This window comes from Thermobia domestica, chromosome 9 (assembly GCF_964235325.1).
Source record: "Thermobia domestica chromosome 9, izTheDome1.hap1.1, whole genome shotgun sequence".
Lineage (NCBI taxonomy): Eukaryota > Metazoa > Arthropoda > Insecta > Zygentoma > Lepismatidae > Thermobia > Thermobia domestica.
The window spans coordinates 10964656-10987154 of NC_137462.1; the positions used below are offsets into that span (position 1 = coordinate 10964656).

The 22499-nt window shown below is 37.3% G+C and overlaps 2 protein-coding genes across 2 annotated transcripts in view; one reads left to right on the forward strand and one right to left on the reverse strand.

The window, feature by feature from the left end:
- Positions 1 to 13180, reverse strand: part of Cpr (Cytochrome P450 reductase) — a 177561-nt gene extending 164381 nt beyond the window's left edge. The window contains exon 1 of the mRNA XM_081770604.1: positions 12925 to 13180. The gene's annotated coding sequence lies outside the window, so the exon portion shown is untranslated. The remainder of the gene's footprint in view (positions 1 to 12924) is intronic.
- Positions 13181 to 16132: 2952 nt separating this feature from the next.
- Sas10 (UTP3 small subunit processome component Sas10) lies at positions 16133 to 22499 on the forward strand. The gene has a single exon (XM_081770605.1). It carries the CDS (start codon positions 16265 to 16267, stop codon positions 17657 to 17659), a length of 1395 nt encoding a protein of 464 aa, XP_081626731.1. The 5' UTR covers positions 16133 to 16264; the 3' UTR covers positions 17660 to 22499.

Below are 22499 nucleotides of genomic sequence, written 5' to 3' on the forward strand. Positions count from 1 at the left end.
CACCCTACCGTCCATCATCCCCCTCACTCCCAAACCAAGTTTCCCCACAGTAGTCGCCGCACTGAGCCACCGCTGGCGGAACATTGCTTCTAATGGGGCCTTCATAAGGCGCTGCTGACCGGCCAAGCCGCCAGTCGCTGTGTTTCAACAATCAGCACACTTCTGTCGGTTTGGCACTGTCTGTAGAAGTAGCGGCAGTATCAAAGCTGTTCACAGCAACAGCTGCGCCAGCTTAGAGTTGAGGCGTGCCGCTCCGCGCATGGCAAATAAACATGTACAGTTCGATTATCCGAACAAACCAGTTTTCCGAACACCCATGTCCCCCAATTACTTCGGATAATCGACGCTCTACTGTATTACAAAATAAAAGTTATTATAACACAAACTAAATTATACTTATAAGTTTTACACTTTAGTATCTTCTTTCAACGATATAAGTTTCTGAGAGTTTACGTATTTAGAAACATCCACTAACTATGCGCATTCTGTCTCGCTTCCTTGCGAAGTCTTCGATATGACAACCCAGAAGAAACCACTTCTCTACTTACTCTACTGCAGCAAGAATCGTGTAGTTAACAGAGCTTTCCCCTTCGCTCCACCTCCAACCACAGCGTACGAATGGTCTGCACACCAGTTGCCTCTAGAAATATCGATTTCTTGGGAAATTATACGAGTAATGAGACTGAATTTTGGGAGTCTCTGGGAACTGTCTCGGACATCTTGACCCTCGTTCCATAGCGGTTTGCATCAATGTAACGAAAATTTTTGCTTTACAGCATCTTGCGACAGTTGCCTAGTTGTTATAAGTACTTGTTTCATTATTTGCGTTTCGCTGCGAAGGCTCTTACAGACTGAGGCGGCTCCGTTGCTAAACGCCTATTTCAGCCTGTTTACTAAACGCCAGGGTTGCCATCTATCCAATGTAGAATGTAAGGATACCTCATGCAACAAATGAAGATTGAAATGTACGATCGTTTTTCCGTAATACTACTAAGATACTATGGGCCTTATGCAGAGTTGTTCTGCCGCGTGATTAGTGTCATACTAAAGAATTCGACTAGCATAGGTTTCCTGCAGTAGTCAGGCTTTTAGTATGATGCTAATCATTCGTCAAAATGTGGCATATAAGTCCATAAGGCATATAAGTCTGCATAAGGCCATATAAGTCTTGAAAGTGAAGTGAAAATTATATTTATCTACTTGATAAAATGAAAGTGTAAGCTTTTCTTATTTGGAAAACTGTTTAATAACGTGGAAACTAAACTCTATTAATAATAATAATAATAATAATAATAATAATAATAATAATAATAATAATAATAATAATAATAATAATAATAATAAAGCCACTGGTCTTAATAATAAACAGTAAAGTAGGTTCATGCCAGGGGCGGATCCGGGGGGGGGGAGGCCATCGCCTCCCCCAGAAGAGGAAACTTACTTATTTTATATATATAAATAAAACCCATCCCAAAGTTTGGAGCCCTTAAAAGTAGCAGTATGACAACCCACCGCCCCCCCAGAAGTCGGCCCTGGATCCGCCCCTGGTTCATGCTTAATATTATCTCCATCCATCCATGGAAATAAATACAAAGAAACAACACAGTTTAAATTAAATTAAATGATGACAATATATTACTATAGAAACACACGAATAGTATTAAAGTAATGCTTAATTCTAAATATACACCGTGTAGTTACGCATCTTGTCCTATTTTGAAATTGAAACAATGTAGATTTCAAATTAAAATCAAATCGTCACAACAGTTTTAAGTCCACACATGTCCTACACGCTCCAGACATCTATTGGCGTCAAGCAGGAAAGCGATAGCGAAGGTAGCCGCATTCTGTGGAGACACTCGGGCGAAAAGTTGTGAAAAGGTGTAACAGAAGTCTTAGGTGTTTTCCTCAATCAGACCAGTCAAATCCTGGGATGTTAGGTAATATACAGATCCAAGCCGATCACTTCCTCCCACCTTTTCCGGACGACGTGTTTGCCGAGGAATGTCATTCTCCATTTATGACGGACTTATGCCCATAGATGCCGGTAATGCCCAAGATATATTTTTTTTTTTAAAGAAATCATTGTCGAAGTTTGACGTTTATAAATAGGATTCCCATGTAACTTTCGGATATTTCTAACAATAAGGTTACCATTTGACAGATTAAAAAAAGGATAGATAGATATATAGGCCTATATATATATATATATATACACTGATGGGTATCACCGGCATCCGTGGCCTTCAAAGGCGTCATGTATGATGGATGATGTCTCTCGGCGAGCACACGATGCAGGGAAGTGGGGAAGGAAAAAGAGTCGCCTGGAATCTGTTATATTAAGTACGATCCGGCACCTTCCTGCTGTGAATTAAGAAATCCTTACTCAACATGTCTAGCCTGAGAAAGCAGTTATATTTTTTGGTCTAGCCTGAGAAAGCAGTTATATTTTTTGGACCGAGTGCCCCAATTGGGAATTGAACCTGGGACCGCTGAGGGAATTTTTAGATTTCACGGAAAGATTTACATTACTTGACAGATCTCCTAACGACATAAGAAGACAACATAATTTATACAACTGATCTTTTACACTACCGATTATAGAAATACTTAGTTTCTTTCCTTCGCGCTTACAGCTGAATGTGTCGTATTTCCTTGAAAACTAAACGATGCATCAACATACATACATACATATACATACATATATATATACGGGGTGTTTCAAAACAACAACCGACTACGTTTGGGAGGTGATTCCTGACATCAAGACAAGACAAAAAGTATAGACCAACCTGGGTGCACAAATGCTTCCTTTCGGAGTTACAGGCTGCCGAAAACATGAAAAAAGGAACTTTAAAGGTCCATAGCTCCAAAACTATGGGACCTACCGTAGTCGGTTCAAGACTTCACTTAGGAACTAGTATCTGCACTATCAAAATATACATGTTTCAGAATCCTGTGGTACTTCCGCAACAATTTTTGTAGAGGCTGTTTGGCTTACGCGCATACAATTTAAGTACTCGCCTACTACCTTAAAAAAATTCTTGCAGAAGTATTGCAGAATTCTGAAACATGGATATTTGGATAGGGCACATACTAATTCCTAAGTGAAGTCTTGAACCGACTACGGTAGGTCCCATAGTTTTGGAGCTATGGACCTTTAAAGTTCCTTTTTTCATATTTTCGGCAGCCTGTAACTCCGAAAGGAAGCATTTGTGCACCCAGGTTGGTCTATACTTTTTGTCTTGTCTTGATGTCAGGAATTACCTCTCAAACGTTGTCGGTGTTGTTTTGAAACACCATGTATATATGGAGTAGCCTTCGGCTGAGGACTTGTCCCCAGACTCCTGCATCTGCTCGGCCTTGCACTTCTCATATCCCCAAGATGCTTCTAATCTGAAGGGATTTGGAGATATGGTCATCTTATTATAACAATTATAATTCCACCCTACTCTTAAGATATTATGCACTACAAATAAACTGAAAATTAACACTATGGAAGTAGCACTACAATGAATGCGAAAAGTTAAGCTTGGACATAATAATTCTCCGAATCCGTAAAATATGACAACACATACCCCTGCAATAAACCCTTATTCAGCCTTACTACTAGTTCTTGTGGATTCTACTCTCACATCCACGGGTATGTATTGAGAAGCACTAGTAAAAGTTACCGGTTCTGCATTGGAAGAGTACAATTGAGGTCAAATATTTGAAAATAAATAAATACCCCCCCCCAAAAAAAAAAAAACGAGTTAAATAAATAACGAGCAATGCCATCGACGTTGCTTTTCTCGATTCCCGAAACAAAACACTCTCACCCGCCAAATGTTCTCTCGTGTTTAATTGAACTAAACCTAGGCTTATATACCATCGGGTGTGTCATCAATTGGCTTAGTGACCCTGAAAACTATGGAATAGACACTAATCTCGTCACTTTGTACATTTTATTTTTAATCCCTTCTTACATTCATGACGATGGGTCTGAATTTGGACTGAAACGGCAAGAGTGTCATTATTCATCTCAGCAAGTCCGAACATCGGTCATTTTCAATTATTTTTACACCCATTTCCACTCCGACAGTACTTTTTTTTTTTTTTTTTTTTTTAAGATTGTGTACTAATTTTGGTTGAAACTGTTCCAGGTGTTTCAAAATTATAGTGGAGCATATCGATACACGCATACATCCATTCATATAGACAGATCTACGAAATTGTGTTTTCACAATTACACGTGTTTATATGGCTAGCACACGGCCTTCGGCGCAGGAGACCTACTGCCTTATGCAGAGTTGTTTTGACGTATGATTAGCGTCCCACTAAAGGCCTGACTACTGCAGGAAACATGATAGTCGAACTCTGTAGTATGGCACTAATCACGCTTCAGAAAAACTCTGCATAATGCCCCTAGAGTTTAAACCCGGTGTGAGACATTTAGTTCGGATTTCTTTTTTGAGCTGTAAGTCTGTACATTCTCATACGGCTTGTACTAAAAAGGATGTTAAACTCCGAATCGAGCAATAAATTACCATTCCTTGCTGCCAAACAGCCGGAAGTTTACCAAAAAATGCAATGATATGCGGATTGTCTTGACTGAAACACGTATCTCACAATTATTTCGATAAGAAAGAGAAACATTCAGAAGTAAGGTGCGTAGTGTATGAATTTCAGATGACAACATCAATTTTTATCTCTACAAATAAGTTTCGGTGAATTTTGTTGTGTCACACGGAACTATCCACAGAATTTTACGTAAGAGAAAAGATAAATCGATGGCAATTAATTTTGATATCTTTTTCAGAGATAAACCATGAACAAACACCAAAACTTACGTTATGTTCATCTTACAATATTATGACCAGACACGTCAGATTTAGACATGTAGGACCTTATGCAGAGTCGTTCTGACATATGATTAGCGTCATACTAAAGGCCTGACTACTGCAGGAAACATATGTTAGTCGAACTGTTTTGTATGGCACTAATCAGGCGTCAGAACGATTCTGTATAAGGCCCAGACAGATCTAGATAGTATGATTATAGTATAGAAAACTGTTGAAAGTCTACTAAGAAGCATTGCATAATTTTTCAATGCTTTTTTCTTCCTAGTCCACAATTTACTCGATCTTTGACAACTTTATCAACACTGTAATTGTGTTTCTAATTCCTTGAATTTTGCTTAAAATTGGCCAAATTCGAATCACCATCGATTTCTGTCTCTCGTTCACGATGGTTCTTCTTAATATTCTAAAACCAATTACAGTCAAAAGTTTGCTAGTTTTCACCTTCATTAACACATTGCAAACATATACTTCCATAGCCGTAAGACCATGCGACTAAAACAAACATGGATATTGCTGTTTTCTATATATGCATGTACGAGAAGTTTTAATCACTTCTTACATTGAGAAAATCAAATGTCAGTGAGATACATTTTTGTGTGGGGTGTCACATGAAAGTTTCGGCGTGAGGATTCCAAAAAATTCAAGGAAATTCTATCATGAATGACAAACGGATATATCAATAAGTAACTTCACTAAAAAAAATTTTAAAAAACGCTGGGGAAATTACAACAATTTTGACACACTTCTTCCTACAATTGATTCGCACAAACTCATAATCATCATTAGCTTAAGGCATTCAACTCATTATTTCTTGAACTTTCGCTCGAACAGGTCATCTCATGTAGGATTTCCAGAATTTTCTATCCTTGTATCTGTCTTCTTCCTTCATCTCTTTCCATTATCTTCTTTTCTTCGTAATACCTCCACCAATCTTCTACTGCTCTAAACGACATGCTATGTATCTCGGTACAAATATGTGGTTACCGGCTGACATAAAAATTTCTTAACTTTTGTATTAGCACGCAATCTAATAAACTATCACTATCGCTGGATCTCCTGGTCGCACCGAATGAAAACTGCATGTCCAAAATCCGGTTTTCTTCATCTTCTTTGATAGAATTTTACTAACTTGTTTAATATGCTCGCCGGGAATCATTTACAGTTTCATTCAAACGGGTTTCCTCTGTTTGTTTTAAAATTAAAAACTGATCGCGCTTTTTACTTTTTTCTTTATTTTGCTTTCCTCTTTGTACTACACACATAATAGTAAATGTCTTCCCGAAAGAAATCACCTAAAAACCTAATTTCCATCCTTTAACAGATAAGGTAAGTGGGGGTAATTATGAGACAGATTTCACAACTTTTCCACGTTACTCAGCTTACATTAGTTTTGAAAGCAGTTAATCTAGGCAGCAGTTTATGGTGCCAATAGTGTAACAATTTGTTGCCAAGAAATTTTCCATCATTTCATAAGTTGATGAGTAAAGTCAAATTTGTGCTGTCTCATAATTTGCCTCCAAAAGGGTAATTATGAGAAACTGGGTGGGTAATAATAAGACACTTGTTGTCCCGAGCTTTTTGTATGTGATATTGAGGTATGAAGCAATACAATTTTGGAACAAAGAAGTTTTCGTTATTTTGTGTTTATTACATAAAGATACACAAATATTTGGCTGAGTTACAGGAAAAAACTAAGAAAGAAAGTGGAAATCGCTACTGGTATTATTCTATCATTTTTGTGAATTGACTATAATAGGCCTATAGGCTAACAACCTATATTAGTTTTAGGTTACAAAAGAGGCTTATGAAACAAATTTAGACAAGTCCTAGGCTGTTCACTAAAAGCAACTCAGGTTACTTCTATTTCTATGCGTTTCAGTACATTGATATGCAGCCTAGGCTATTTTCAGCAAAATAATGTAGATCTACAATTTTGAAAGTTACTACGAAACAACATTATAGGACTGCCTAAACTACAGAATACAAGTTATAATTACACTGGGCGCATGGGGGGATTTTCAAAATTAACAAAAAATTGGCTACTCACCAATGAATCCTCCCTTGAAAAATTTAAAGATTTTTGACGTTTCGAAACTCTCAGCTGGCTCCTTCCTCAGTGGCAAGGTAAAAAGGATTAAAATGGAAAGGAGATAAAAGGAGTACAACCAGGAATACATACCACTATATAAAAGTAACGTACAAAAAAGATCCTGAGATGAACAGAGCAGAGTGAACAGCCGAGAGTTCTGAAACGTCAAAATCTTTAAATTTTTCAAAGGAGGATTTATTGGTAAGTAGCCAATTTTTTTGTTAATACAGAATACAGGTTCTTTGAAACTTAACATACTAGAATACAGAGACAGATTCCAGTTATTTCTCAAATACATTAATCTAGTATGCGTCTCATACTACCCTCCATATAAGCAAAATGAGATACAACAACAACAAAAATCTGTTAACTCTGAAACGAAAGCCCAAGATACAAACTCAACTCAACCTATAACTGCTGACCTACCAGGCTTCCACCAACGCCCATTGGTTTTACAACAATGATAATAATACACGAGCAGATATAAAAGTTAATGATAGGATTTCAAATTTCAAAACACATTTTTTTTGTGAATGAGTTTGTTAAAAAAAAAAAAGTACATTCAAACTTTTGTAAACTGAAACTTAAAAATGTAGTCAGAGCATTGTGAAGGATGTTACTAAATGCCTGTGTTCTTAATTTGTATTTATCCTTCAGTGGTTGAAGATCAGTGAGAGGTGTCTCATAATTACCCTCTATAGGCAGTGTCTCGTAATTATCCCTTATTGATCCTATCTTTTTTAACTGTATCCGCAGGGACCTATAAATTTTGGCTGAGGTCTGACTCACGGCAAAAACGTTCATTGGAGGGCTCTTATCAAGTTTTAGATTATTTTCACTTAATCCCTGGCATGGTCAAACGGTTTATACCATAAAGGTTGGCATTCACAAGACGTTTCTGCAGTGGGTTCGAATTTTGCTGAGGACATAGGTGGTACGTACAGTCTGTGCATCATTCATTTTATTACTATTATTTATATACTGATGTAAACCTAAAATAATAATAATAATAATAAACATATGATTTGAGTCTTTTCATTCAGCTTGTCGACCAAAATCTTGGTAAATCTCTGTCAACACAATACACCACGGGCATTTCTGTGTAACAGTACACAAAATCAAACAAAAAAGTAACGTTCTATCGCAAAAGTATGCTCATTTTTTAAAAACAGAAATATCACAATATGTTGCAATTACAATCCGAGAATTACAAACTACGTCAACTGATTATCTGTTTGTATTATTCGGCCTTCGATCCCATTCCAATAACAGCGATAACATTCATAGTTACTGCCACATAAAACAGTGCGTGGACTCTCAGCAGTTGGTTGGGAGTGCGGCTATCTTGGATTATACGGAACAGGAGACTTACTAATGTTTTTACAGTTTCATAAAAGTAAAGTACAATATATATATATAGTTAATATGAAACTGATTATGTTTGAGTAAAATGAAAAATTGAAAATGCAATAGAAATTAAATTATCCGACCTATCTCGATCAAATTCTCAACATAGATGAGGTTCGAGCCTGGGATGGTTTTTATCATTTCACTTTGACGGTATAACGTAGGGGAGGGAGAAGAGGAATTCTTTTTTCCACTTTTTTTTTTCTGAAACACACAATTTGGAAAATTAATGTTTTCTTTTGGCAGCTAGAATTATATTCTTATCCTAGAGTTCCTCAAGAACATTATACACCTTCCCTTCGCTTACACTTTGGTTAGTACAAATTTTATTTGGAATAAGACATGACAGACTTCGTACTATTTTGTATTTCAATGAACATTTTTCAATAATTTTTGACAGGGTTGGCTGGTTTAAACCAGCTGGTTTTTTTTAAAAAAAAAAAAAAAACCAACTGATTTAAACCAAAAAAAAAGGAACGAAAAATGTTTTAAATCGTGTGAAATTCATGGTGACGTTTCCACATATCAAAGCATCCGCATTACGTTTAACTACTTGTCACCTTTTAATCAAGGGGTCCCGTGTTCAATTCTCGGTCGAACCACAACCCATCTTTCAAGTGTACACCAAGTAGCGATTCGAGGTGTCCCTTTAAGCGAAAGTCTTCTCGGTGGTAACCTTGGTATTTCATAAGGATGTTAAGCCTAAACATACGAAATGAAACCAAATTATATATTTCTACTTGAATGAATGCCTGTTGTTTTATAAAGAAACCAAGGTTGCTTAAATATATTGATAGATATTGCCAAATTTATCAACTGCCTACGTAGCTTCCAACATCAGCTTGGATTTGACTTGGTTTTAATTTTATTGAATGATATCTACATACCAAATTTGTAATTTAATACCTCAGTTTTAGCGTAGTGATTATGATGCGTTGACCTTAAAATTTTACATACAAATACATTTAAAGTAATAACAGGATTTTCCCAATGGCTAAGGCGGGAGTTTCCCGATTTATATATAATTTTGTATAATGTTTTTACTTGTGTAACTGTTTATCTTTTTGTCCTTCTGAAATGACTCTCGATAATTATATTAACAAGTAGGCCTATGTAAAGATCAGTACAACGTATTTTTATCAGGAGTCCTTCGTGAGTGAGTCGGTAATCGCACTTGTGACCAATTAGTCCCGGTTTCGTGTCCAAATGGATAATTTCTCTTGGATGTAAGCCGAGAAGCGATTTGGATTCCGCTTTAAGCTTATGTGACCCCTTCCAGCATAACCTTGTTGTTGCATAATAACACCAAGGCGAAACAAACTAATTTCTGTCCATATTTAATATAAATACATAGTGTAAATTATTTAAACCAAAAAAAAAAAAAAAACCTGGCTTAAACAAAAAAAAAAAAGGGTTTAAACCAAAAAAAAAACCTGGGTTGTTGGTTTTTTTCAATAAAAACCATGGTTTTTGCCAATCCTGATTTTTGAAGTTGTGCTTGCCACAAAGTATACAAAATTCCCTGACATTTCCAAGTTTTCCAGGTCGCTGGCAACTCTGTAAGGAAAATATCGCAAAAAAGTAGATGAAAAAGCTGGGGCACCATCGCGAAACAAAATCCCCTCCCCTAAATGAGCAAATATAAGCTCTCCAATGTTACTTACTTTACGAAACATACCTGAGCGAGCGGTAGCAAGTGAAGGGGATTAGAAGCTCCGAACGGCTCGGTTTAGTATTGGTTTTTATGAATGTTCTGCACTTTTGCCAAAAAATGCTTAGATTCACTCGAGCAGACGGTTCTATCGAAAACAAAATTTATAGGTAAAATGCGATTGAAACAGTTTTCGTAAAAGAAGTAGAGTGTGAATATAAGTAATTTCTGTCATTCGATATCATATTGAAATACATTTTGAATGGTAGTGAACGTATTTTAACTGTAACTAAGCCTACTTACTAAAGCGGAAGGCGAAATGCGAAAATAAACGGCGAGAATGTTCTGATCGTGTTAGCAATGGGCGTTTGCGATGGATATAATGCAAACATACGATTTTATTACAAAGAATCAAGTGATAAAGAGCGTCATATTATAAAGCTTTTGCTGCGTCCTGGTATGTTGAAACCTAAAATCAACTGTGCGAAGTATGGAAAAGAAGTAAAAACTCAAAACAGACGAATTTCTCCTCGCACCGGGCCATTTGTACCAGGGAAACCTGTGAAGGCTTTTGTGAATGTTTCTGAACAAGTACCCGGAACAGTTCTCACTGATACGGATAGCCTCTTAAATAGATGGAAAGATTTCTTTGACGATTTGCTGAACACGCAGCCAAAAACTAATGTGCGTGGAGAAAAGGAGATACACACCGCAGAACCGTATATTCCAGAACCCAATCGAATAGAAGTGGAAGCCGCTATAAAGAAATTAAAGAAACACAAATCTCCGGGTGTAGATGAAATTCCGGCTGAGTTAATTTTAGCTGGAGGCGAAAAATTGTGGAACAAGATACACAAACTCATTCTCCTTATCTGGAACAAGGAAGAATTGCCACAAGAGTGGAAAGAGTCAATCATTGTTCCAATTCACAAGAAAGGCGACAAAACTGACTGTAATAATTATCGAGGCATTTCTCTTCTGTCAACATCCTATAAAATCCTTTCAAATATTCTGTTAGCAAGATTGACCCCATACGCAGATGAAATTATTGGAGATTATCAGTGCGGATTTAGACGAAATCGATCAACTATCGACCAAATATTTACCATTCGCCAAATACTCGAAAAGAAGTGGGAATACAATACCCCGGTACATCAACTATTTATTGATTTTAGAAAGGCTTACGACTCGGTTAGGAGAGAAACATTATACAACGTTCTTACAGAGCTTGGAATACCGAGAAAGCTAATTAGATTAATTAAGATATGTTTAAGTGAATCCCAAAGTAAAGTCCGGGTAGGAAAATTTTTGTCCGCGAGCTTTCACGTCGAAAATGGCCTGAAACAAGGAGATGCGTTGTCGCCATTATTATTTAACTTTGTGCTGGAATACGCCATAAGGAAAATCAAAGATAGCAACCAGGGCCTAGAGTTGAACGGCATTCACCAGGTTATGGCATATGCTGATGATGTAAATTTAATAGGGGATGATAGGAGAACAGTAGAAATAAATGCAGAGATATTATTAAACGCTTGCAGGGACATGGGTTTAGAAGTAAATGCAGAGAAAACTAAATACATGGACGTGCGTCGGGACCGTAATACGGCAAATTGTGGAGGCGTTAAAATATTAAATAATACTTTTGATAAAGTGGATACTTTCAAATATTTAGGATCAATATTAACAGACGAAAATCATATTCACGAAGAAATTAAATGTCGACTAAAAGCAGGGAATTCGTGTTACTATTCGGTTCAAAATCTCTTGTCGTCGCGAGTTCTGTCGAGGAATTTGAAGCTTAAAATATATAAAACGATAATCATGCCTGTTGTTCTGTATGGTTGCGAAACATGGTCGCTTACTCTGAGGGAAGAACATAGACTGAAAGTATTTGAGAACAGGATCCTGAGGAGAATATTCGGACCCAAGAGGAACGAGAATGGGGAATGGCGGAAGCTTCATAACGAGGAACTACATAGTTTATACGGTTTACTCAACATTGTTAGGGTCGTCAAGTCTAGGAGGCTTAGGTGGGCAGGTCATGTAGCTAGAATGGAAGAAAGTAGAAACGCTTTCAAAGTCTTGACTGGTAGACCCATAGGAAAACGACCATTAGGAAGACCTAGGCGCAGATGGGAGGATAATATTAAGATGGATCTCGCAGAGATAGGAATACAAAGTACAAACTGGATCCAATTAGCTAAGGATAGAAGTCAGTGGAGAGCTTTTGTGAACGCGGCACTGAACCTCCGGGTTCCATAGGCCATAGAGTTAGTTAGTTAGTTAGTTAGAAACCTGTGAAGTCATTTTGAAGGTACGAATTATTACGATGATTCATGTTTCTGAAGGTAAAAATTATTGCGGATATTTTATGTATTTTTCCACTATCCTCACTTATGTGTATCCCACAGTCGCTGACGCGCCTGCTCCCTCTCGAAAGCAATCCGTCGCTCGGTTTGGACCCGTGTTGCGCTCCTGCTCTGACTGTTAGATAGTACTCGTGCTTTTTAGTGGCCACCTAGCACAAGATAATTCATGGTTTATGCACTAACTTTTCATTTGGTGCATGTTCTGTAAAAAGAAAGCTTAAAATGCAATAAACGTGTGAAAATTTGGTAGAATCGTCTGTCGTATAATATATCCAATGGTTGTCTAATTTGACGGGTTATTTTCAGTTTGCATAGTTCTTTCAACAATTATCTGATAGCCTGTGAATTTCATCTATAATAAGAGGGTATTGTCATTGTCGACTATCTACATTCTTTTTGGAGTACAAGGAAAATAATGAATTATATAACTTTTCAACAATTATTTCGAGTGGTGTACCTAAACTCGACCTGTACGAAAACATCTATTTAATTCCTAGTAATATCTCAATCAATAAGTAAACGATGACAATAAGAAAATATTAGATATATATGCTGACAACTTACCTTCAGGCAGTTTTCGGATTCAAGATGGAAACAGTGAATTATCAAGTTACACTACGAACACCAACAACAGAAAATTACGCAGGTTCTTGCCTGATATATGTATGTGCATAAAAAAACAAATTTGTAATAATTAATTATAACTAGTGTGTTCTTTTTCAGGTGCTGTTTCACTAACAATGTAACCACCGACAAGGAAGTTAACTCCAACAGAAGCAAGGAAAAAACTTCGGGAATTTAATAGACGGTTTCAGCGCTTCAGTTGTTTCTCGCTAATAACGCTATATGTGGACATATCTAAAACTAAACTTATTTTGTTAAGCCTGGAATTTCATTGTAAAGCAAAATAAAAACACTTGTTCAGTAATCGTTTGCGTCAATCCTATCCAAAATTTGTATTTTAGTTTCCTATTGGTAGAGGTCTGCGTGGATGCGGATATCTGCATCAAAATGGATATTTGCGGATATATATCTCTTTTCTGTGCGGATAGCGGATAAAGTTGCGGATAATGTTTCCTACATTTTTCTATCTAAAAAAAAATGCTGTGAATTTTCTGATAATGGCGGAAAGAGCACTAGAAACGTTCGTTTTGAATTTAAAGTTTTAAAACCAGTTAAAAAATACTAATATCAAAATATAAGTGTGTTTGAAGCTTGTGACTCAGTGACAACAGAAGGACAAAAATTGACACAAGAGAGTTGTCCTTTTATTGCTGTTTTCAATATTTTTAGCAGCCGTTTTGTAGGTGAATGATATCTCTGACCTAAACAGAAAGAAACGATAGGCCCCATCGCTACTCCGCAAGTACCGCTATTTGCTGTAAAAAAAAAAAAAAAATAAAAAATAAAAAAATAATTGCTGCCAAAGCCCCTCTGTTAAAGCTGAAAATTTTCAGACCATTCGCCTTGAAGAGGAACCTGAAAGGTCAGGAACCAAAACCCTAATTTAAAACACCGCATCCCCTTCTATATACTGAAAACTGGACAGCAGAATTACTTTCATTTTTGTGGCAAACAGGAGAAGCGCGTAGGTCACCGAAATAGTAAACAAATCACATCATACGCTCATCTTTCTCTCTCCTTCTCTCTTAAAAAAATCCTCACTGTTTCCTTTGAAGTACAGTAGGTACTGAATGCACAATTGCGACCCCACAGATTTCTCTTTTCGGGGAGGTGCCACGGACCTCAATCAACATTCCGAGGGATTGCAGTTTTATAACAGCAATTGTTTCTCTCTCTCTCTCTTCTTATATATATGTTCTGGCCTTCTAGTAAAGAAAGAAAGAACAACCAATGTGTTCTTTCTCCTACCCTAAATGTGTCCAACAATGACTGGGGGCTTCAAAGAAAAGCAGTACATTCTAAACTTCCTCTATTGCCTCTTCCCGATATTAACGGTATAGACTTCCTATTTGTATTCGAAGTTATTTTCACTTATAGTTTCAGTAAAAGCGTGGTCGTGAAAGCTTGAGTTTAACGCTCCCGTCGGGAATTGAACCCGGGTCTCCCACGCCAAAGGTGCATACGCTAACCGTTTAGCCACGAAGGAGCTTGGTCGTGAAAGCATGCATTGTATTGCGTTGTTAGTTTCCTCACTTATTTTTTAAATTTAGTGCAATTACTGGTGCTAGTGTCAGTTCGGGATGTGTGGATGTGTTTGCGGTTCTATGATTAATTTTTATTGAGCTGAGCGAAGCGAAGCTCTTATACTCGGGTTAGCCGTTTGGTTGTCCGCGAACTCCTCCTAGACCGTTTGGCCGATCTCAACCAAACTTAGCACGCTGATAGAGTATGTCGTGGTGAGTGACAACATAGGTCGAAATCAAAAATCCGATGTACCATCGAGGAATAATCACCGAAAAACGCTTCCTCCTAGACCGTTTGGCTGATCTCAACCAAACTTAGCACGCTGATAGAGTATGTCGTGCTGAGTGAGAACATAGGTCGAAATCAAAAATCCGATGTACCATCGAGGAATAATCACCGAAAAACGCTTGCATAGACTTAACATGGGGGAAGTTTTCACGCGATTTTTTTGTCAACAATTAAAAATGGCATTTATTATTGCATAATGGCCAGGAATGATTACGTAGTTTAAGCTCGCTCAGCTCATTTCATTGCAATCGGGTACATCCATTGCATTCCTAGTTTCTTAACAACGATTATTTCTATTTCGCCTTTGTGTTTAGAACAAATGCCCTCTTTTTTTTAAAAGAGTATTGATGAAGTTTAAAAACTTAGTGACGTGCTCTGAAATTAGTCGATTGTGGGGATATTACCTACGTGGCATTTTTTTGGTCCGATATCTGCATTTGAAGATCTTTGGTAAGTACATAAATCGTTCATTAATTTTTAATTTGTATCTGCACGATTTATATTGCATTTTATTTATCGTAGCTGGTATTTGATCACGAGGAAACTGATATAATATATTGTTTCGTTTGATTCAGAAAACTACGTGTATTATAGAATATGTAAGTTGTATATATTTGCTACCTCATTATCTGCGGATGCGCGTGCGGATAGAGATGTTGCGGATGCGAGTGCGGATAGAGATGATGCGGATGTGGTACGGATGCGGATGCGATATTTTGTATCCGCGCAGACCTCTACCCATTGGTCTTAAAGAAGTTACAATTATTTGTTGTATTATTCGCGTTGCGTAACCTGGTAAAATAAATCATCATGAAGAATAAGAATGCGGATACCACTATATAAGAACTATAAGTGCGATGTTTTGCTCAAAAATATTTCCTAATGACACAAGCGCTTACTTTATTGATAACTACTCATTTTACTATAGCTTGCTGACCTCAGAGTCTCGAAATTATGTCTTTATCTCTTGTGAAAATATATAAAAGTACTTTATTTGCGGATTTTTGATTATGTTAATTCTACTTAATAACTAACAATTTGAATAATTTAAAACTATCGCATCCATAAACACTTCTTAAGTACTTAAATTCGAGAAATTAATTTTAAGCACTAGATGTAAAAGATTTTTGACCTGGGATTTTGAGAAAATACCCTGACATGTAAGGCGCACAAGAATAACGATTAATTAAAAATGTGCGTTGATCATAGCACACAAACATAGTGAAAATGTAGTTTAAATTTCAAAAATGCATCTTATATGTTCAAAATATATTTGTAGCCTACTGAAATGTATGTCCGGGGCACGAGTAAATTAAAAACTGGGTAAGAGAAGAAAAAGAAAAAGAAGAAAGCATGTGCGTTTGCAGTGAGTGAATGCGTTTTAAGTTTATGTTTATATTTTCAATAGTATTAGAGTTGTAGAGCTCGATAGTGACAAGAAAATTAGATGTAACTATTTGCCGATATCATGGTCAAAAGAAAGGGCTCTGGAAGTGTCAAAAAGGGAAAGTTTTCATCGTTGCCTAATGCAGATTCAGATGATGATTTCGAGCAGGGAGATACAGGCATATCCCTGTTCGATGAAGTGGATCAATTTGAAAGACAGGACGATAAAATATTACTGGAAAGGACTAAGCAACGGGAGGGTTCTGATGATGAAGAAGAGGGGGTGTTCGATATTGAATCAGAAGATGATAAATTTGATGGTAATGCGAGTGAAGATTTGGTAAGTGATATCGACGAATCTGCAGGTCTGCCAGATTCTAGAGCGTGGGGCCGTAAGAAAAGCACGTACTACAGCACAGACTACGTGGATGATGATTTCGGTGGGTTTCGAGAAGGAGAGCTTGAGGCAGCAGAATTAGAAGAACAGGAAGCAAGAAATATTCAGCAGCAGTTAGTGGAACAATTGGAAGAAAGAGACTTTTCCTTAGACCTTTTGGTGGGCCAGAAAAAAGAACAAGAGGTGGAAAAAGTGAAAGAGGTAATTAGCACTGATCTAACGAAATTATCCAAACGACAGAGACTTGAAGTGTTTCAGAAAGAATCGCCAGAATTTTTCGGACTTGTGAACGATTTTAGAGATAAAATGACTGAATTATGTGATGTGTACCAGCCATTGTTTGAACTTTTAAAGCAACTAAATGTGCCGGTTTCACCTGCTGTAGAGTACGTGAATACAAAATATCATTTGATGTTAAATTACTGTACGAATATCAGTTACTATCTTTTGTTGAAAATTAATCACATTCCAGTTCAGTCGCATCCAGTGATTCAGAGACTGTTCCAGTTCCGCCAGTTGCTGAAGAAGCTGGAAGAAGTTGACGATGAGATGAAACCACAAATTGACAGGCTATTGGAAATGCATAGAAGAGGACAAGAGATAACTCCAAAACGTGCAAGTGAGCAGGAAGTAATAAGTACAAAGAAGACGACAAAGCTTCTTAAGATGATGTCCAAACAAGCGGATGATTTAAAGAAGGTTGTTACCATCGAAAAAGACTTGCAATTGGATGAACGTAGTGAAAATTTGGTTGGAAGTGAGGTGTTCAATGCAGTGGACTCTGATGGTGAGAAAAATTCTGAAGATGCTGAATTAGCGATGGAAGATAGTGCGACAAAAGAAGCAGAGGATGGTGAAACGAGACGTGGTATAACATATCAAATAGCTAAAAACAAAGGTTTGACTCCGCATCGTAAAAAGGAACAACGTAACCCTAGGGTGAAACACAGGATGAAGTATCGTAAGGCCAAGATAAGAAGGAAGGGTCAAGTAAGGGAATATAGACCAGAATTACACAAATATGGTGGTGAAGTATCTGGAATAAAAGCTAGTGTTGTAAAGAGTGTGAAGTTTAAATGAAATTTGTGTCATACAGAATATTCACTCGTGTACAAGAAAAACTTTCGTTATGTTTGATTTAGTGTTTCTTCTTAAGAAGTTTTTATTCAAGAGAGAGATTTTACATTTCATTCATTTATTTTACCTACAAATGCTAACAGTGTATATGTGTTAAAAGGTCCAATCCGGTATTTGCCTTAACAAAATGAGAGAACTCAATTTGGTCAGCCGCAGAATTTACGCGAACTCTCTTTGTTGAGATCTGACGGTGTAGATTTATTGTACGGATCCAAGTCCTCGTCTAGTTATGGCGCAACACATTTTGGAAGATTACAGGGTTATAGTTAAGGAGCCGTACTTCCCATTTAGGGAAGGACGAGAAACGCCATACTTTCAGGAATTATTCATTGACTATCTAGGATGTTAAAAAGTAGTTAATAGACTGAGTTCTTGCCCTTGTACTTAGGGTGTTTATGTAGTGCAACAGTAAGATGTATCCTCGTGCACGGGAGATGAGAAGTAGCTGTTCTTAACTATTACCGATTACAGATAGAATTCAATCCTTTGCATGAAAAGACATGTCTATAAGGAACAAAAGTTAAATACAAAGTATCATAACTGATTTAGGGTTACTAGTGTAGAATCATTACGAGTGCTTTACGATGGATAAAATAAGTGAGTGCATATAGAAGATGATTCTATTACGTACTATTTTCCACCGGCTGTGTAATTCTATACAGTGTACAAAACCTATATTTTATATTTACAAGTGGAGCGTTATTAATGTGAAACCGTGACAAGTGCTGTTGAAACTCATACCATTGCCAAAACCTACTTCTTTTCACTACTCACGATTATGTGCATACGCACCATCGCTGACTCTCCTGCTCCCTTCGGATACACCCCTACACGGGCCTACCATTTTCGCCCTGCTCTGACTGGGTTGAACAGCATTCATGCTTTTTGGTGGCCACCTAGCACATATTTGGGCATTAGTGACGTATCGCCCGACCACTTTGGAAACTGAAAAAAGCACCAAAGTGTACTGCATTCGGTTGTATTCTGTTGGATTACATTAAGTTACGTTGGATGGCGTTAGTTTATGTTAGGGGCATATAAACTACAGTCCGAAAACCAACCAACCTGTGGTAGGTGGCCACTAAAAGCACGAATGCTGTCTAACCGAATCAGGACAGGGGCGCAGCAAGTAGACCCGAGGGGGTAGTCCGAAGGAAGCAGGCGCGTCAGCGACGATAGTTATACGCGTAAGCGACGGTAGTGACAAATTGTGGGTTTTGGGGGTCGTAAACATTTCAATAGCACTTGTCATGGTTTCATACTTGCAATGTTTCACTAGTTAAGATAAGCTATTGTTTAGCTTTGGGGGGCCAGATTTTTAACAGACTTTTTTTTTTTTTTTTTTTTGCGATATTCTATTCATATTCGGTTAGGTTAGGTTGACATTTAATTCAGACAGTATTGCCGAGCGAACGTTATCGAGTGAAGGCGGGTTAGAGCCCCGCAGGGCACGTTGTGTTCTATCTTCGTTAGTATTGGCCCCCCATTACTAAACAATTACCTTAACATACAATGCAGCTTCTGTTCACTGCAGAAATGCATTCTCGTTCAGTTAGAAGTCATTTACCTTCAAAAGGCTTGTCAGGAAGAAAATCGTGTATAACAATTTCCACGGGTTTCTTTTCCTTAAATAAATACTCCGCTAAATAGCCCTCGAAATGCTCTTCCTTCTTCCCTAACGCCGTCCCTTTCGTGCTACTATATAATAGTAAATAGTCCTTCCGCCTCCACATACTGTGCCGCTTACGACATCAAAAACAACTTTCTTCATTTTTGCTTAACGCAACCTTAAATAAATTCTCCAATTGACCCGGTAAATTTCCTAAAATTGATACGGCACTTAACCCCAGATTTGTTTGTTTTTTGCACTAGTTTTTATGCCATACATCCAGAAACCGTATTTGTATGCAAGTCGTAAAAGTATTTTAAATTTTCAACAATTACTTCTGGTGGTCCCTTTGAATGTTATCTGTGCCAAACGGTATATTTTTATGTCGCCCAGCGGAAACCTTTTGGGGGTGGTGGTATTTTTCAACAACTCTTTATACTGTTGCGCCAAAAGTAAACCAGTATGAGGGTATATACTCAAATTCATCGCACATGTAGTTGTTTTTCAGTAAATAGATTCTTTGTATCGTCGACATTTTTGGTTTGTGACCTTGCATTCCTCTTGCAGATAAGAGTCTAGAGGAATGCATTGCAGATAAGAGTCTAGAGTTTTGCAAGAACTATTGTGCAAAACTCATTAACCAACTTGTGTTAAGTTAATACTAAAAACCGCGGGCTGTCACACTGGGTGGCCCCGAAATACAAAATCTGTGGAGAAACTAACGGAATCAGACGAAATATCAGCATGGGGGTAATAGATTAAAAAAAAAAAAAAAAAAAAGTTATTTATAACGCCCGCTCCAGCAGGTATACTCACTCAGAAACGAGAAATTACACCCTAATAATTTTATAAAAATTATCAAAACTTACCTAATCTTAAGCCAACCCGTTCCTAACCCCTGCCCTACTTATTTCTATCTTACTCTACCCTACCCTACCCTACTCTGCTCTGCTATAGTTTTCAAAAAGGGCCGTACTTATCGATGCGTAGCTGGAGCGTGTCTTGTAAAGTTTACCCAAAAAAGTTAATAAAGTTCTACAGTGTGAGGTAATTCTATAGGGAGAAAAACAAAGTTAAATTCTGGGTTATATGAGTTTGTGATAATGCTATATTAGGTAATCAGGCAATAAAGCATGACAGTTTCAAATATGCTGTCATTAATTAACTTAGGACATGTATGCTGCAGTAATGGTGGTAACTACAGTAATATGGAACGGAAACTAATAAAAGGAAAGTTGTACATGAACCAAATATGTTGAAATTAGAGAATATTTTTAATAGTATCCCTTTTTAGAGAGGCATAAATTTGTAAAATTCACGGAATAAATGTTATCTGGTTTCTCAATAAGATTGTACAAGTGGTCCAACTATATTTAGATTTTACCTCTTACATGTATAGTAAGTGGTAGAAATATGAAATGTGAAGTGTGTTAACTTTAGCACATGGTGTACTCCATAGGAAAGACATGATGAGGTCAACTCCCATTTGATCCCAGTGTACAAAGTGAGCAAAGAAGTGCGCAAAGCTGTGCTGCACGCAAGGCATGTGATGTTATATGCCATGTAAAGTGTTTTTGCCTTATCCTTCGTTATGCATGTACCATCGTCGTAGACGCGCCTGCTCCTTACCGACGCACTCGTTGGCTAGCATTTGGGGTCGCGGTGGCTCAGTGTTAGAGCGTTCACCTCCGATGCTTGGGGTCCCTGGTTCGATTCCAACTCGCGCCGTGTGGACTTTGTGGTGGACAAACCGTGCTCGTGCGTTTTCTCGGGGTTCTCCCGTTTCCTCCCACTTTCCTCATACCACCATTTTCATTCATTTCTCATAATCACTGTCTCCTTTAGCCTAACCGGTATAACGTGGGACGTAAAACTCAAAGATTTCATTTCGCTTTTTTACGTTGGCTAGCACTTAGGCATCTTTACTGCATTCCTGTCGAGATTCGGTTAGATGGTATTTGTGTTTTTAAGATGCTACGTAACGCAAGTTTGTTTGTAAGTTAATATTTGATGAACATAGGTATTCCCTTGTCTAGCAACCTAGAAAGAGGAAGTATTTTCGTATGTGTATTGTAATTTTTGATGTTTTAAGAACAAGATTGTTACGGGGTTCTGCCCCATATCCCCGTTCTGAAAGTTCATTTACATAATAATTGTAGATGATTTAAAAACAAAAATAGTGGTGGTTAAAAACATAAGAACGTGAGATTTTTTTTTTTTTTTTATTAATAATGCGTAGTTTGGAACACTTAAACAATACAGTCAAATACCTATGTAATAAAGAGCAAAGAGAGCCTAAAATAAGAAACATTTGTGATTAAAGTGAACGACGGAAATGAAAGTGGAGAGATTCTTGGGAAGGTATATTAAAGAAATAAATAATAATACAAGTCGAAGAAAGATCCGGGTAGAAGCGTACCAGGGGGACACGCGCGGAGTGCGTCCTTAGGGAGCAGGCGCGTCTGTGACAATGGATATACTTATATGAGATTAGCGCAAAACAATGTATATGGCATAAGGAGACTTATCTTACATGTTGGGTTATGCATTTATAATTTACTAAGAGCGTTATAGCTACTATCTAGATATATTTTCATTGCTTCGACATTTGTGTTCCACATTAACATACATATTACTAACGTAAATATCACAAATGTTGTGGATCCCTTAACTCTGGGACACTTCTATGGTTGTGTATCATGAGTTACCACAGTGACATATGATACTTCACTTCACTTTGTGTAGTTAATGGCTTCCTTATAAGCGAGTCCTTTGCTTAATAGGTTACATATTCATGTATATCTGCGTAGATAAGCATCTCACTGATCATAACACAACATATTTCGATAATTTACACACTGATCTGTTAAAATGTTATTACAGTTTTGTTCTGTAAATTTTACAAATGTGTGATCCGTACAGTAAATCTACACCGAAGCGAGGACGCCAACAGTTGATCTGGGTTGGCTCTGTAGATTTGTAACAAAACGCAAATGTTTATTTAAACTTGACTAGTAAGTGGACCTTGTTTTTGGTATTTTCTGCAAAAATTCGTATGTTTTGTAACTTAAATATATCATTCTGTTAACATCTATACTGATACAGATTCGAAAGTTGGTTGGAAAGGAAGGGTAAATTTTATTCGGAATAAAATTCCTAAATGAGTGCTTCTAA